Below are 18,740 nucleotides of genomic sequence, written 5' to 3' on the forward strand. Positions count from 1 at the left end.
AAATACTGTTTGTGTGGTCTTTTTCAATGTATTTTCAAAAATAGTCAACTTACGCTTTCTGAAATGTGCTTTGCACCTCATAGCCACCGTAGACAATGTCCAAAAAATCACATTTGTCTGTCTCGGAGTTAATGAGATGAACGATGGATGCAGATATTGTGATATCATCCAAGTCATAACTATGGCTCTGTTACACATGCATCCTATTTTGTATAAATGTGCCAAACACCAAACACAGATGCCTCATGTCAGTCAAAGTCCATTCAAGGTTAATTACACACTACTTCAATGCATTTAGTGCTACACTGGTCAATGATTTCCACTACAAATGTGTGTGCATGTGTGCGTCTGTGGGGAAAGCAGCCATATAGAGTTCCTAGACTGGCCCTTTCTTGCTGATTCAGTGGTGTGGTGTGGCGTTACATGACCGTTTCTCATCTACACAAACTGCTTCCTCTGACCCTGAAGGACAACATCTGCTTGTGTGTGTGTCACTGTGTGTGTTAATGGCTGTGTATTGAGTCATCAATGCATTGGTGGGAGCTAATGTTCATGTAAGTGTGTATTGTTAAATGAATAAATTTTAATTTACCGCGGTTACCTGGAGTTCCCGCGATTCTTCCTCTGCGGCGGAGGCGTGATAGGACAAGACCTGGAACACACACACGCACACAGAAAAGATGAGGTATGCAAACTTTGGGTCATATCAGGTTTTCTGGAGAAAACACACACACACACACACACACACACACACACACACACACACACACACACACACACACACACACAGGGCATACACAACTGCTCTCTGCCATGCATCTCCAATTCTTTAGTTCTACTTTTTGCTTTGTGGTGAGCAAGAATAGACCTTTTCACAGCACATATTTGGACCTGTCTAAAGCAGGTCAAGAACATTATTAAATGCTGCATGGCATTGCAACAGTTGCGGGAGCCAGGGTTAATGTTATTATTATCCACTGTGCTTCTCCTGCTATGACAAGTCAAAATGTCTGCTGGAAAAGATCTATGAATCTGACTCATTTGGGAACGACGTCAAATAGACGTGTGAAGCTCATGATGAGCAGGAGAGGAAAGGAAAAAGAGGCGCCACTCATCTATCAAATGCGTCAGTCAAGTTCAGAGTCTGGAGTTATAGCAAAAGAGCCTTGTATCTTTTGTGTCTAAACTAAAACAAAGAACACCATGCACTGGCAGTTTGGGAATTTAATTTTCACAACAGAAAGTAATAAAAGAGAAAATAGAGTGAAAAGAAACACAGTTCATGTTTTTGATAATTGATAATCTCATCCTCACTGGCTCATTTTCTTATTAGTTTCCCCAGTATTGTTACCCCTTAATATGCTGTTAGGATAGAACTAGTCAGAGATTTTGCCACAGTGTTCATACTGTGGTATCTAACCCTGTAATAAATCAAATGGGGATAGGAATATTAACTGGCGCCAAGCAATGGCAATGGTCTTTTAGCCCAGTTTCTTCAAAGCTATATTTGCTGCTATTTTGATATCTGGCGCCTGGTAACAGTATAATTTGTATATTTCCACTATGGAGAGTCTTCAATCACTCGCCATGGTTACTTAGAGTGATGGCAGTATATTAAAGTCAGTCACTGAAGTACTGAAGATATTTTCTAACAGCTATACTTTCCCTGGTATGAAGGACAACCTGCTAAAGCCTTGAACCAGATCTAACACAGATGTTGTAACTAACATTTCAATTTAAAACGGTCCCCTTTTTTCATGAATCCACCTCTCTACTCTCACACATACACCCGAAGCAGAGTGAGCAGGAGACTGGCCTGGACTGGCCTGGTTGAACTGGGTAAAGTGGAGGCTGCTGGGCAGCGGAGGAGGCGGGCGTCAGCTGCAGGCGAGAGGAGACGTCACCTCTGACACCCTGAAGCTGACAGCTCCACCACCTGAGAACACACACTGAAAACAGCCAGCGTGTACAGTATGGTGTGTGTGCACGCATGTGACTGGAAGTAGGAGAGGGGAGGTACGTGAGACTGAATAGAAGGTGTAATAGTCAATTGTGAGCGTGTGTGGGCTAACTTATAATGAATTTGTGCTTTTCTGTCTGTCACGCACAGAGGCTGAAGGCAGGAAAGTGTCAAGAAGCAGCTTGAAAAGTCCTCCTGCATCGCCTCATCACTGTCACTCACACACCCACATATAAGCTCTATCAGATGCTCTCACACACACACACACACACACACACACACACACACACACACACACACACACACACACATAAACACACACACGGTACTCTTTTATACTTTTGTACTTGTGAGGACCCTCATTACCATAATGAAGCCTCCCCCTTTGCACCTCATCTTAACCATCACAACTAAACAGCTAATTCTAAATCTTACCCTAACTGTAACCTAAACCTGATCGTAACCATAACCCTAAAACTACGTCTCTGAAGATGTGAGAACTGGGCGAACTTATTCAAACTGATTCCTCACAAAGACAGAGGTACTAAAACACACACATTAAGTTATGAAATTATATATATTGATTTTCAGTCTTTACCTCTTTGTTATGCTCATATCCAGTTACTGGGTGGTACCTCTGATATAGTGATTTATTAGGGCCCAAGCAGTGACTGTGCCTTATTGGAATCGCTCCGAATATCATTATTGATCGAAATGAATCACATATTTGGTGCTCTAAACATGCTACAAAACTCATTAAATGTGGAATGTCATGTCTTTATTTCTCAGACACACTGTTTAATTGTCTTCTTAATGCTGTGTAAGATGTGGCATTTGCCATGTTTCTGGCAGTTCCTTGTTGGGGAGTTGTAGGGGTGGGCAGCCAGTTAAATTAACCAAGTTTGATCCTGTTTATTTTTCATTATGGAGCTAAATACTTCTAATTAGGTTTCTTTAATTTTATTATACTTATACTTTTATTATCTTTTTTAGGTCGGAAGGGAGAATTTTTCTGTCCTATACTACTGCAAGAACAAATCGGATTTGGTCAGTACGCAGGTCAGTATGGGCCACATAATGCACTGAGTTTCAAGATGCACTGTCAATAAGAATAAATACGTGTGCATGAGGCTGACCTCCAGTGTGACCTCTTGCTTGGCCATGGCTCTCTCCACTGTTTCGTACATCTGTGTGTTCTGGATGCCGAGGCCACAGAAGATTGCAAAAGCTTCCAGGAACTGCTCATCGTTCCTGTTGAAGGCCTTCACGCTGCCTGATGCTTCGTCCATTTTGTTCACCAACTGACACACACCTACACCGACAAACACAGGAACAGACATAAAGGTTGTATTTTTGACACCGGAAGTTTTAGCACACATTATCCTTGGTGTTTAAGTGGTTTGAGAACACTGTTGCTATGCGACGGAGAACAAAAATCAATGTTTCTTTGTATCCTTTTCAAAAATGAAGACTACTTTTTTTGTTTTCTTTTTATTTTACTGTTAAATTTCAAGCCCCTTTCTTGAACGGGGTCCCTGTCAAAATCTAGTTTAAATCCTACAGTATTTTAGTTTTGTGCTTATGTATTGCATATCCCTAAAATCTGGGGCAAGGTTGTACAGATTTAAATATTTCAACTTTTGCATGTATCCCTGGGAAACAGAGAGAGAGGAAAATGAACAGAAAGAACTGGAGTTAGTGAGTCTAGTGAGTCCAGTCAGAGGCTGAGCTGAACACAAACAGCTATACTCCCAAAGACATCGGTGCACCCACTGCTAGCTAGCTCACAGCTAGCGTACAGTTGGGATTATTGAATCTGGTTATTTCATTTGGACAGATTTAATTTACTTGAATGTCTAAATGATAAGCTGCCTTAACTGGTTACATTATCCTAAAATGAGATACAACCAGTTTTTGCCTTATAAGGACACGGAACAGAATACTGCATCTCTAAGGCCAATAATGTATTCATGAAGCAATAAATGAGCTTGTCTGAATGAATCTGTTAGAGGAGAAGGATGCATTGCATTTCATTGTAATAAATTGAGCTGTTTTGATCTTGCCCATCACCAGGACTCTTAAAGGTTGGAGGAGAGGCCGTAAGGACCTGTTTTGTTTCATCACCGAAGGACATCCACGGTCATTAGTCACGTTCATAGCCAACTAATGGAGCAGCTATCGGCTGATTATGCTGATGATAATCACTGTGATGGATGGAGTGGCAGGACTATTCATGGACGAATTATAAAAGCGGTAATGCTATGCGGGCTTAATGTGTTATCAGGGCTATAATTTAAGATTGTTAAAGCCTCTAACCCTGGGTGCTGATGTTACATCCCTGCCTTGAACAGTAACTGGAAAACCACAGCTGAAGCAATATGGGATCAATGTTCACAGTGCTCAGTACTCTCTGGGTATGTTTGCCAATATGTGATGCTGACACCGGCAGTCTCCGTAATGAAAATACACTTTAAAGGAACCACTAATTAGAAAGACCTCTTATATGTCTGTGCTGATGGTCTACACCCAACGTCTTGCTGCGGTTTTATTTTTTAAACCTGTGCATCTTAAAAACCGATATCGGTCCATGCTGGTGTTCTCCAGGCAGATCTTACTGCAGCTAAGCTACTGTCATGAACAGATGAAAAAAAGGTGGTTTTGTACTTCTAAAGGGTGCTCCACAGAGAGAGAGGGAAAGAGAGAGGGAGAGATCCTACCTATGACTTTGTCCTTCTTGCCATTCCTGATGGGAGTGCAGAGCAAGCTCTTTATCTGGTTGCTGGTGTGATCTGGGTTTTCACTCTGTCAGAGGACGACGAGAAGATGGATAATTACTCAATTTGGGAAAAGGAGAGGAAAGAACAGAAAAAGAAACGGAAAAAGAAAAGAAAACATTTACTGACTGTCCAGGGGAAGCGTTGGTCCTTGGTGACGTCTGCGATGTTGAGAGGCAGCATGGTGTTTTTAACATACTGGGCGTACATGTAGTTAATCTGACTGACATCACAGTCCCTGAGGAGACACATAACCACACAAACAACTTCATAATGAACCATTCATAATGAGAAGAAACACCACGTTTGTATGCACCAATCCAGTACTAGAACACACTTTCCTATTTTAAGACAGTTAGCTTGGGGTTGTATGGACTTCGAATGCACTTATAAGTCATGTTGGACAGAATCATCTGCCAATATTTATTGTTTAAACCCAACAAAGATGTGTGAATGTGAAGCTATAAAATGATACACAATGAATATAGAATATATACATTTGATGTAAAACATGGTGTCTAAGCCTGTCAGATTTAAATAATAATAGTGTTTAGACACTTGAGGGCAGCACGACAAACAGTAAATATTGTAACCCTGACACATTATCACCTCATAAAATTGATATGGCTGACGTGTTGGCAACCAATTCCATACTTCAACCAACAGACACAGAGCAACATTTGCATTCATTTGGAGTGGTGTTTGTGTCCAGCTGATGAATGTGAGTTTAATATTCACTATGCTTTTAGCTCTGTTTTGGGCTCCACCAACTCCTGAGGTAAATATATCTGACTCTTTAGCTGCTAAATGCTCCACTATGATCTCCAGCTAGCTAACTCTGTCTTTCTGCTGTTTGGTGCCGGGCAGGTGTCGTACAGTGGATTTATCTTTTTGGCTGAAAACAGCTGTTGTTGTTACTGAAAACAAGCTTCATGAGTGCTAAAATACACTTACACACTTGCAGGCTGTGAAATCAAAACATTTTAGTCTATAACTATCCATTTAATTTGGACATACAAAAAAACATATAAAGTAGTTAATGAGCATTTCGAGTAGAAATCCACCATTACAATATTTTTGTATTTGGAACATAAATGGATTCTGAACGGATTAAGAAACTTTCTTAGTGACACCTTGAAGATTCATTTGGACTGTTCCTTCACTCAGCTTTGCCAAGCTGAGCCTTGGATCAATCCGGCAACCACTATAACCCTAAACCTGCTTCTAAAGCTCCAGGGCCGACTGCACTGAGTAATAAAACATCTGCTGGTTAATGAGAGAACTGCAGCCGCAAGGCTGCACCTGAGTCCACCCCGTGCCCTGGCTCAGGTCTGAGAGCTGAAGCAGTCAGTCACGTCTGTCAGCGCTTAATAAGCCTGTTTGTTATCTTTACTTGCTCCAAGTCCGACCACAGAGTCAGCTATAATACTGCAATGATAAATGATGGAAAATGGATATATAAACAAAACATGAGGTTACGGCAAAAGCCAGTGGATTTTGGCTGTAGTGCTGCGGCAGGACGGTATGTGTGTGCGCGAGTGGGAGGGAATATGAGAGTGTGTTAGTGGATGACAGAAAGGACGTCAAATAGAAAACGTGTGTTTCAGTGGGTGTGTGCTTGGGAGAAAAAAAGGGAGTAACAGAAAAGCAGTATGTAACTAAGCACTACTCAAGCACTGTACTGTAATTTTGAGGTACTTGTACTTTATTTGAGTATTTTTATTTTTGACTACTTAAGTATGACACTGTGTTTTTGTTTAATGAATACTTTTGTGAGTGTTTCTGTGTGTGTGTGTTTTGCTTGGTTTCCAACATTCTATCCATAAACAGTTTCATTTTGGATGACTTTAAGGCTTCAGGGTAATTATAACAATGTGTTCTGTCCAGACTGGCCTCAGCTCTCCCTCACTCTCTATCTTTCTCTCTCTCTCTCTCACACACACGCGCTTCAGATGGACATGCTGCACAGTACGTGCGTTTGTGCTCAAGTTTAATTACCCAAACACACTAAAATCCACATTTCCTTTCCTTCTCTCGGTGATTGACTTAAATGAGGCCACAGAATAGCCACCGGCATCACTAAAAACCATGACAGCACTACGCTGGCTTTCAATTCGGGGCAACAATCAAACTCCAGATCCAGAAAAAGTTGACTGCCCCACTCTGTCAACCTGAAACGCTCCGCCTGCCATTCCTGCAAGCCGGATCAACATCGGTTCAGCTCGACTGAATTTCCTGCTTTGGCGAAACAGGCGCCTTGTCGTTGGGAAGCCGCAGCCCGAGGTTAATGTCACTATAAAAAGCCTCCTGCGGTTCCAGACGGTCAAAGCTAACATCCTGCAGGGGCCCCTCCCCTCCCGCGTTGGCCCCAGTTGGAGCTACCCGGTTTTGCCATATCGCAGCCCTCCCAGTGAAACAGCACATACACACAGCGGTATCTAAAGGCAGTTATTAGATCTAAACAGCCACGAGAGCAGGCTGTAAAAAAATGAGACGTTATGGGGGACGAGACAAGATAAGACATCTGGTTTGTGTCATCCCTGACAGTGTTGGGAGCTTCACAACTGCCTATTTTCCCTCTATTTGCTTGCTCACTTACATACTGAGCTTTGTTTGCACACGCAGATTTAACCGATTTGATTTGGAGGATATCCACTTGATGGGTTTAAAAGCAGTTCGATCTGTTCATACCCTGGAAAAACCTCAAAACAGGAAGCTCACAAGATCTGACAGGTCCACCACCAAAAAAAGGAGGTCACAAACTGTTTTCTATCAGGTTTTATTGATTTTATGTCTCTTAGCTTTATCTCTGCCTGGAGAAGGTATTAGTGCAAGAATAGAGTCAATAAAACCTGATAGAAAGCATTGCTTGTGAACCTGTTCTCAGTACAATGAAGATATATCAGTATCAACTGTGAGCTTTTTAAAAAAAAGAAATTTAGGTGTTATTCAGGCCTGTGTTTAAAGGTTATGGCTGGCATTATTTTAAAATTTTGTCAAACCAAAGTTTTATTATTTCAAACAGTATTTGGAGTTTCTTGGCCAATTTATTTATTTTAATTTCTCTAATTATAATGCTATAATTGTTCCTTAGTTCCTAAGTATCCTTATTCATACAATCACATGTCATGGATGCTCACAATCTGATGTAGATGTTGGTTTGATACTAAAACACCTCAATTAAAGCAGCTGCGAGCTGACATTTTGTCCCAATAATCAACATGTATGAATCTGACCATTTCTGACAAATATTATTTTGAGGAATTCCAAGTATTCAGCATATCCTCCAGATGTTTATTCTTGTCAGAATGGAGAAGCTACTTATTCAGTATTGGAAACCTACACAGTAGTTGTAACTGAAGCACATACAGTACATAATTAAGGAAAAACTGATCTGCTCTCATTACTATCAAATCAGGTTAAGGAATTCTTGCATACCTAGTGTATAAACAATACATTCTACTATGATTATGTAATCCATCAATGTGCAGCATATCTGTATTTCAGGTAGACCATACTGAGGCCAAAACCTAATATAAGACCAGTATAGGCCTCATATATTGGTAAGTTGACACAAACACAACTGTGCACACATGCACACAGTCCAGTTCTGTTGCTTGGGCTGATATTAAGATTGAATTTTAGATGCTGCGTAGCAACTGGGGAGGCCAGGCCACCCTGGAGATGAGGGGGGCCGGGGGAAGAAGGAGGAAAGGGGAGGGCTTTATATCTCATTGCGTCTTAAATCACATTACGGCTTATTCACTCCTCCTGGAGCACGAGTTGATGTCAGGAAGCTCTGCAGCTGTAGCCTCCTCCAAGCCTTTTCTGCTCATCCCAAACCTCCCTGCCTGTACACCCTTAAGCAGAGACACTACAGGCAAAAACACAGTTTTTTTTATTTATGTACCAGACATTTTTTTGTCTTTCATGTCTTCTTTCAGAGTAGTGGAAATGAAACACCCAAAATACACATTTAGGTATTTATTTTATCACACTTTGTCTATATGTGCCTGTAGGTTTCACTTAAAGTTAGCATCAAATAATGCCTCATCTGCATATTTAAACAAAACATTTCAGAAAACTTGTATTACAAAAAACGGTCTTACTGTAAGTAATCCACTGGGGAAGTTTCATGGGGATATCTATTAGTTAAATTACCTTATTCACCTGTTGTGTCTTTTTCCATACTGAGTTTTTTTCTCACAGCCAGAGAACTCTGCTTCAGTAGCACTTACATACACCAAAACTTCCAGTTTTATTCCTATCTATATTCTGAAGGTTTTTACTGAGGGCTTTGTTTATATATCATTCATAGCATGATTTATATCACATTTTGTCCCCAGGAGTTTGTCCCCCATTTATGGAGTGATAAAAAGAAACAACTAAAATTCCCTCTGTCTCTAAACCTTTGACTCTAATATGTCAACAAAATGACTTATTCACTGATTTCTGTATGCAAAATAACTAGATAATGCCTCATTTGCATACTAGAGTTTACAAGGTCTTCATAATAAAGGCTGTGAGAGGTGGTTGAAAACGTTGAGTGGACACTGAATTGTGATTTTTTTCCCACATTCTTCACTGTTAACTTTTAAAGTTTAATGGAAATGGGGCTTTAATTTGGAAAAAACACACAGACAATGCCACAGTGTTCTCATTTGTTAATGGTCGTGATGTAAAGGTAGCTTTTTGACAATGTTTCAATGATTCTTCATATAACAAGTGGTTTTGTGAGTGGTAATATATAGGGATGTCCGATAATATCGGCCCTCCGATATTATCGGCCGATATTCACTAAAAAATGTAATATATATATATATAATTATCGGTATCGGGTTTTTATAACCGATGTTTGTTCTGTAGGCTTCAGCATTTCCGAGCCTGCATGAGCGCAGAATGGGACGTTTACCGGCGCGCACTTAATGACGTATAACAACAACAACTACACGCTAGACTGGTTGGTTGCTAACCGTGACTAACAAGCTTGCTGGCCCGGTGCATGAGATGTCTGTGGTTTGGAACTATTTCAAAGTGTGTCCTACAAATTGTAAATTTGCAATTTGCAATGACTGCAAAGTGTTGGTTATTCGAGGAGGAAACAAGGCGTCTTCCTTTAATACATCAAATTTGATAGCCCACCTCAAGAAGAATCATGTGGGTTACATGCTACATTTGTGCAGCAAAGTGTGAAAAGAAGCACAGCCGACACCGAAAACAACCACACAGAAAAAACAAAAATATGACAATGACCACCCCAGATGGAGAGCCATTGATCTGAAAATCATGGAGTGTATCACACTGGATAAACAGCCTTTTTCTATCGTTCAAGATACCGGATTCACCAAACTTGTGGAGTTCCTCGAGCCGCGTTATGCCATGCCAAGTCGCAAGTATTTCTCAGACGAGTGCTTACCCGCATTGTACAGTATTGTTTACAGCCATGTTGAGAAGCAAATTTCTGGTGCTGTATCCATTAGCTTCACTACAGATATCTGGTCTTCAAGCGTTACCCAGGTTAGCTTGTTGAGTTTGGCTGCACAATGGCTAGATGAGGACTTTGTGTTGAAAAAGGCTGTACTTCATTCTCAAGAGTGCCGTGGGTCTCACACCTCACACATTTTTCCATACCTTAAGTTGAAGTTGTTCTCTTATTTTGCACAGACAGTGTTTACATTTGGAAAGCCATGTTGCATTTATGTATTCATCCAGTGGGGCATCACAATAAAATTAGGCATAATGTGTTAATTCCACAATAGGAGATATGTTATGTTGTTACCTAACAGTTTTGGTGTAAAAAGCCTGCATATATCGGTATCGGGTGATATTGGTTTCAGAAATTGAGAGTTGGACAATATCGGAATATCGGATATCGGCAGAAAAGCCAATATCGAGCATCCCTAGTAATATACAGTACAAATAAGGTAACAGGAATTGTATTTTGTAACATATTTTCCCTAACCCATCTCCATCCACTGTAGTACAACTGCTGCTTCAAATATGCAACTAATATAGCTGTCACATGCAATAAGGGTGCATGCTGACCTAAAAACAACTGTGTCTGTGCGTGACGGATGATCGTTAGACCCTCTTGGAAAGGTCTCGGACTGCCTCCAAGATAGTAAAAGGGCCTACTTCATCATGATAAACAGGTTGTGATTGAGGAGCTGTCAAATCAACTCTAAAGACTGTGCATTGAGCCAAAGGAGCCTGGCTAATGAGAACAAGAGCTTTGAGTCCAAAGCGGGCGATCAAATGTCTGGGAATTTGGCAGGTGAAGAAGGCGGATTACCTCAGAAAGATCCCACGGGGCTGCAAATCAGCTCTGCAAACTTATGAGTATTGGAGCGAGCCACTCTGTCTTGTCTTTACTCTTGAAATTCAGAGTGACTGAATGGGCACAATAAGGCTTTCTCTATACTGCCAAAACATTGCCTGACAACCATATTTCTGCTTCTCCCTCTGTGAGCGCATATGACGATAATGAATCCAAGTGCCTATTACACAAACGTCATCCGAGGGCCTCTGAGGTGAGGAAAAGGGTAGTTTGCAAATTCAAGGAAACATTAGCGCTAATAACTGGTGGAAATAGCTGCAGTACGCCTCAAGGCTAATCTGCAGGACTTTTAATTCAATAACGGTTTTCAGTTGAGGGCGATCACCTTACCTTTTGGGGGCGTCTAGGACTTCACCCAGCTCCTCATATTCCATGTGAAAGACACTGGAGAAGGAGTTCTGCAAAAAGAATAAAAGCATGTTTATTTGTCTGAAATATTGCAGACAGGGATGTAGCTTTTTGGGGGGCAATATGTACTTAGCATAACGACATTAGGATCAGGTGACAACACATAAATATACACTTGGTTTGGTCTAAATTCGAAGCTAAAAAAAAAAGGTCTTCCGTGCCTTGCTGCAGGTCCACTCTGTATGTTTTCTGGCCATATCAACTTCCTCATTCCTTCCAATTAAGCCATTACGGTTAAACCCAACATCCAAATACTGTAAATTAAGCAGTGGTACTGTGCACGCTGCCTAAAACACGTCTCCAGGCATGAGAAAAAGCGACGTTGATCTATTACCCATCAAGCCTTGCCAGAAGGAGAGTTTATTTCGACATTCCAGTGCTCCTTTTGCCTTTCCCCCCCTTATAGGGACTTGTTTTCTCTCAACCTGCACTCCCAACCCCTCGCAAAGGATCCCTTTTCCATTTTTAAGAGGTGGGGACAGGATGTTAAAGATGGACGAGGCTTCTTTCGTTTTGGAAAAATTAGCCCCCTTCCCTTGCACGCACATAGACACACCTTTGTTCTGTGGCATGACTTCACTCTGATCTATCTAGGTGAGGGTAATAAAGCTGTTTTAAACAGAAAAAGAACCCGGCAATGTTATGACATTTATTGGGGTCTCTGGCAAGGGGAAAAGTTTATAACAGGATGACATTGGATAATGGATTTTTTTTCCTGCGTTTAGGAATATTGAAATAAATCGGGCTTGTCTTTCCATATTCTTTGGAAGGATCAGTAAAGATTTTACATGTCAAGGAAGGATGGTTCCCTGGTGATGTCTGTTTTCACAAACAGTTATCAGCGCCAGTGGCAGGTACATCAATCTCATGCATCACCAGTCATTTTCTCAATCCATAACACGACACACCACACTGTGTGATTTATGGGTTTAATAGAGGAGCTGAGTATTGGAGAACAAAACCAAAGGAAAGAGATCTGAGACTGTCCTAACCAGAAAACTGGCAGCATTAGTTGTTCAAATGCTTTCCTAGAAAGTGACCTCTTGTGTGGTCCTCCCTAAGTAGCAAAGGCGGAAGTAGCTTGACATTGTTAGAACACTGCAAAATGATTTCAGTGAGAAGTTTAGACTCATAGATGGGTCAACAAAGATTTAACACAAGAAACTGTGAATTGCATTCTGTCTCCTACTAACAGTTGCTGATTTATTTTAACCATGACTGCAGTCTTTCTCTAATTAAACAAGTAGTTTCAGCCATGCTAACAGTGTAGCTCTAGGGATTGCAGTTTTGGTATGCTGATGAAATTGATATTTGGTACAGACATCAATGGTCAGTGTGTCTTTTCATGTTGCCATGCTGATGTTTAATTACACCTTCACAGAGCCACTAGCTCTTAGTCTTGTTTTAATCATGACAAATTCTTTGCATATTTCTCGAAAGTTAACCAAGTACTTTCAGTGTTTCCTCTATGTTGAATTTGGAGCGGCGGCCCGTCGCTGTTAAATTTCTGCCCCTACGGTATCAGAAATGGGGCAGACGCACAATGTAGTCACGGTTGCCTTTTAAATGATCCTGCTGCCGCTCACATTGCAATTTAACAACAAGTAGAACTATTCAGAGGTTATTGGGGCTGTCCAGTTTAACTCAAAACGTTCGCTTTCTTCCAAGTCGACTATTAAACTAACAGCTCCACCACAAGTTCAACTTGTCAGTGTCACTTCTGTTTCAGACGGGCCTGCCGCCGCTGCTAAAAAAAATCCTAGAGGAAATACTGTACTGTCAGTTACCTAAACTCGAGGTTGTAGATGAAAAAACTAAATATGAATCATCATATGGGTGGTATTGGATAGCAATTAAAAAATGCATATTTTATTGTTCAGACAGGAGGAAAAGGAAAGGAAGACTGGGAGGGGTAGGAAGGACAGAAATAAAGAGAAAATAGAAAACAGCAGGTAGTTTAACAACTGTACAGATTGGTACAACATGTACACACACACAATATGTTTCAGGACACATGTAGCCAATTCCAGAATTATTTCTACTGGGGAGAGTTAAACAACTCAGGAGAACAAAACGCTCCCAGTGGCAAGCCAGATGTCAAACCCTATCACATAACAGTCACACACCCAAACTCAAAACACACACATTCATGCACGCACACCATACAAATGCCAGCACGCTCAGACACATGCAAACAGATATGAACAAAACACACACATGCATGCAAGCACAACACATAGAAGTTTCATATACTTACACATGTACAATACAATGCAAATTACATACATACAATATGAACACAAGCATACATACATGCACACACACACATCACTGTTTCTAAACAGATGCCACACACTGCCGTAAAGTGAAGTGAGCCAACACAGGCCAACGTCTTGAAAACTCCCGTGTTATTGTCGGTATGGTGGAGTGTTAAAGACCAGCACTGTCATTTACTAGACTTCCTACAGGAAAACTCCATTCCTTGAGAAGAGGTTACGTTAAAATCCACAGACCTGTGGGTCCTACTTGAGAAACTACAGACGTCTAACGCTGACACCTGTATACAGAGGGCCGTCTGGCAGATAAGGCCAGTAAAAGTTCCTAATCTCAGAGTAAATGTTTAGTAAGGAAAGAGACAGAAGAGAGAAAAAGGGGGAGGGGTATGAAAGAAAAGGAGACAGCTGGTCTGGCAACCCTGAGGTCATGAGAGGGGCAAACACACACACACACACATGCACATGTTATAATAAAGTGGGTTATAACAGAGCATGTGGAGCTCAGTACATGAAATAAAACATCATGATTCATCATATTAAGGAGCTGGTTCACCCAAATTATAAAACAAATGGCTTAGGTCTACGGCACAACCAAGGAGGTGGAATTCTGTTTGTGGTGCTCACAGCTGTGAAAATGACATCACTCAAAATCACCAGCAATATTCTGTTAGCAGGGCCGGATAAGCCTTTTAGGGAGCCCTAAGGTGAAAATGAACAGTGGGCCCCTAGTGAGCCCCACCCCTACAGTTTTTCTATGCTCAAATTCTGCCTACCCAGGTTTTCTGAATGTCACTTAGTTTGTGAAAAAAACATGCTTGTGACTATGTGAGGCTGTACTACCTAACTGCTAGCGTCAGAATACTACTGTGAATAATGTTCACAATTACTGTATTTTCATTTAATTGTCAAGTGATTTTGTGGCTCACTTTTGAAATGTCACAAAAAATAAAATGCAAATTAGGCGCCCCATGAATGGCATCAAAAACCACCTCAAGCACGTGTAAAAGTTCATTCAAACTTTTCTGATGCGATACTTAAAAATGCGCAATAATACCTTGATGAAAACATGGCTAATGAAAATGAAACCGTGCTAATGTAGCACATATACTTTTTTACCATGTTCCCCATCTTAGTTTAGCATGTTAGCATGCTAACATTTACTAATTTTATGAGGGGGATGTCGTTAGCTTTGCAGATATTTCTATGGGACAAATAGGATTTTTTTTCCTTATGACGGAGCTAGATGAAAAATCTGTGGATCACCAAGGTTATCAAAATCAGTCTTCAGGGGAACAAGAATGCTGGTACCAAATTTCATGGCAATCTATCTAATATTTGACGAGACATTTCCTTAAAATCCTCAAACGTCAACCTCATGGCGGTGCTAGAGAAATGGTCAGGGGATCATAAAATGATGTAGGGTTCATCCTCTCATCTGTCATGAATGTTTAGTGGTGCATATTAAAAAGCAAATTAATCAAATTACCCAAAAATTACTGACAAACAGGCTACCTGGGGCCTTTGGAGCCCCTGAGATTCTGGTTGCCTGATTGGTAATCCAATTTTGGCAGCTTTGGTCAGCCGTTGTAAGAGGGACTATTTCTTCAGTAGAAAGTAGTTCCAATGGAAAATCCTCATAGTGATGTCTGAGGATTAATCAGATGAACTGGGACCTTGTTCCTTGTGCCCTTCATTTAATGTCAAAACACATCACCTTTGTTTTGGGGTGGAGGTAAAAATCTCAGAGACAGATATCTCAAAACCTGGACACATAAAACCCAAACTATCTGCAGGTATATACAGTATACCACTAGAGGCAGGATTTTCTCAGTCCTTTAATCTTCCTTGACTGTCTTTTCAATACATCTGTTATTAAGAGCTGTTCTGGAACTTTTATGAAAGCTTCTTTCATAGCAAGGACAAACAAGAGCCTTCATTTCAATGGGTCTAACCTGGTTATAATAAATACCAGGCAAAGTAAAATGGCAATGTTTTGTAACCTAATACAAACCACTTCAACAGCACTGCGTTCCCTATCCAGTTAACCCAGACCTAAACACAAATACTGAATGGTGAATTGGCTGTGTGGTTGATACCAATATTTAGAATAACTTGACATTCAGTAAAGTCAGCCATCAGCCCAGTGGAATGAACTCTAAAACTGAAATCTTGTTGTTGGGATTGGTGGTGAGCTTGGAAATGACTTGGTGCAGTGATGTGGGCCAAATGCAGTGATGTAGGTAAGTGCAGATAAACTTTGCAATGAATCCTGTTTATTGGAAAATATTACTAACGCCACCGAAATAAGACATCCCCCTATGTTTGAATCTTCACTGGAAAAAAGATTGATGAGTTAAACAAGAGGATTTCATACCTGAATGTTAAAATCCAACTCCCACACATCAGCTGCTAAACAGGCAATAATGTGCATTGAAGTTGACATTTTGTGGCATCAGTACTTAAAATAACATACCATTCTCTTAAAGTATTTACAATAACATGGCAGTCAGAACGCCAGACCTGTCAGATGCATCATTTTTTTGTTGAAAGGCTCATGGTTGCAAGTAATAAATGTGTTGAATGTGTCAAACTATCGTTAAGAACGGCTTGTTGTTATATTCAGGCAAATGCTGTGTGTGTGTGTGTGTGTGTGTGTGTGTGCAGGACTTTCTCAGGCAGACATACACACATCAGCATACGCACTCAGAGAAACAAACAAAGGTTCTTCAGAGGTCCTTTGTTTTGTACATCCAGTATGACTTCATTATGATATAATTGGTCAGCCTCATATTTTAAAAAATTGTTTCATAAGAGCATATCAGAAGTAGAACACATTGTAGTCCTTAAAAAGTGTCTTTACTGCTTACCATCAGTATTCTGTGTCAATTACAATTTGAGTTTGGGGATTGGATGTCCTTAAAAGTGAAACAATAAGAGGTTTTAAGATGTTTTGTATATAACTCTCTATCTGTCTATCGCTGTTTTGACATTGTGTGGAGTTTTTGATGTGTTGCTTTCTCTGCTGAATATGGTCTCTTCCGTGACATTACCTACCTACCCAAATCATGTGACGACTTACTTACACACTAATCATTTGACTACTTGCCAACAGCCCAAAGGCAACCACTTTTTGTAGTTGCCCTTATGAAGGCCTGTATGGCTGAAATGAGTAGGCATGGTTTTTAACTACATACTATAAGTGAATAGCCTTGAGATGTTAAAGGTTTTTAAAATCACTACCCTCTGGAGTGCCTCAAATTTCTTTAACAATTCCCTTTATAGTGTGTCTCTAAGAGCGAGTCAGCCCTAGAAGTTAGCCCAGTTCAAGCCCGGCGAGTTTCTAAAGGCTTAACAGTATCTCAGGACTAGAGTGAAAGTTGGTTGTGTTTAATGAAGTCTTTTTCCAAAACAGGTGTTGGAAAATCAAGGTTATCTTATATTCAGGCAAACTGAACTAAACTTAAGGTCTGTTTAGCATACATAACTGTCCACAAAAATGATACTCAAGTTGTAATAAACCTTGATCTCACTGAAAATCATTTACAAACCTCTATAGATTTTCATTAATGACTTTCACATTTCGGTTGGTTACAAATAAATCCTACTCCTCCTCTTTAGATAATATACTTATGTGAGAAAAACATTCTGGCCAGCAAGTCCATTAGACTTCACCATTACCATGTTAAGTATAATATGTTTTGATCATCCCATTAAATCCGCAAATAATAGCCATCTGTAAAATGTTTACATAATCCCACTCCTAATGCTTTCAGTGACATGATGAAACCTCTGTGTGGATTTTTCCTCAGTTAACCAACTGTTCGGTTCAAATGAGCGGCTGCCTGCTCTTTATACAGACAGTTTTTCTGTTTAGGAGGTCAAAAAAAATTTCTGACTCACACATCTCCAAACTGATCACAACCGACACCAATTGAAATGGATTAAATAACTGGGGCAGTTCTCTGAAAAGCAACCAGTCATGCAGCCATTGGTGGGTCTAGAACTACCAATGACTGCATGACCAAGAAAGGTCTGAGAGAATGAATACTTCCTTTTAGCAAAAAAAAGTCTTCCTATGATAAGTACTAACTTAACCCAAAGGCTAAACCCTAAGAGTTTCTTTCAGTGTTTTTTTTATTGCCAATGCCCTAACCAAGGACGCCTTGTGGAACACTCCATTTTCTGGTTGGACAGTCTCTTTGCGAGTATATTAGCTGTGTCCTTTTCTTCTCACGAAAATGACCCTGAATCACCACCTTCCTTCCAAAGCACTGCTGTTTGTGGTCCAAAACTGTGGCAGAGCTCTTAACTTGCTGTCGTCATCTTGACCGCCACGCACTCCCACTCCACTTACTCCATAAATACAGCGAGCACAGAGAGAGACAGAGATGTTTTCTCTTTTGTGAGTTTGTGATAAAGTGGCACTCGCTTTTGGTGGAGGAAAAGTTGAAATAAAATGAAAAAACAATGATTTTTTTCCAGGAATGGGAAATCCCCTCTTAAATGCACAACTAAAAGCAATTGTCAAGCACTCAACGACGGACCATGTTCCGAGTTGATGGACACATCATCTCATATCTGTACCGTTGACGCTCATCTGTCAATCATCATATTAAACCCACCTTATGTTAAATAAACGGTTGGGATTGGCCCATCCAGATCAAGGACGGGGGGAATTCAGTTTGAATGGAAGGGTGGCCAGACGCATCTGCCAGAGCAAATGAAACATGGTTGACCTTGGCAGATCCATCTGGTTCCCAGGCTGTTGGTATGCACTAACAAGCAGACTGTGATAAACCAGTACATAGATTCCAACACAGTGGTTTTCCTGGTAAATAGATCAGGAAAGTTGGAGTGGTCAAATGACAAATGAGGACTGAGCCTCATCCAGATCAGGTTCTTGGGTGCTGCTTCCTATAATGTTCGGGAATAGGACGGAACAAAAACAAAGAAAACAAAAAAAGACCAATTTGGATCTATTATTC

General features: G+C 40.6%; 1 protein-coding gene across 6 annotated transcripts in view; it reads right to left on the reverse strand.

The window, feature by feature from the left end:
* The window catches only part of pde5ab (phosphodiesterase 5A, cGMP-specific, b), an 89,899-nt gene that overhangs the window by 22,903 nt on the left and 48,256 nt on the right, over window positions 1–18,740 (reverse strand). For 5 of the 6 annotated variants that reach the window (XM_051428968.1, XM_051428970.1, XM_051428971.1 and 2 more), the window contains 5 exons: window positions 11,402–11,469; window positions 4,864–4,972; window positions 4,678–4,762; window positions 3,097–3,272; window positions 593–652 (listed from right to left, as the gene is read on the reverse strand). In XM_051428968.1, coding sequence (XP_051284928.1) covers window positions 593–652; window positions 3,097–3,272; window positions 4,678–4,762; window positions 4,864–4,972; window positions 11,402–11,469 — 498 coding nt within the window. The remainder of the gene's footprint in view (window positions 1–592; window positions 653–3,096; window positions 3,273–4,677; window positions 4,763–4,863; window positions 4,973–11,401; window positions 11,470–18,740) is intronic. The other variant, XM_051428966.1, reaches the window with a different exon arrangement.

This window comes from Dicentrarchus labrax, unplaced genomic scaffold (genome assembly GCF_905237075.1).
Source record: "Dicentrarchus labrax unplaced genomic scaffold, dlabrax2021, whole genome shotgun sequence".
Lineage (NCBI taxonomy): Eukaryota > Metazoa > Chordata > Actinopteri > Moronidae > Dicentrarchus > Dicentrarchus labrax.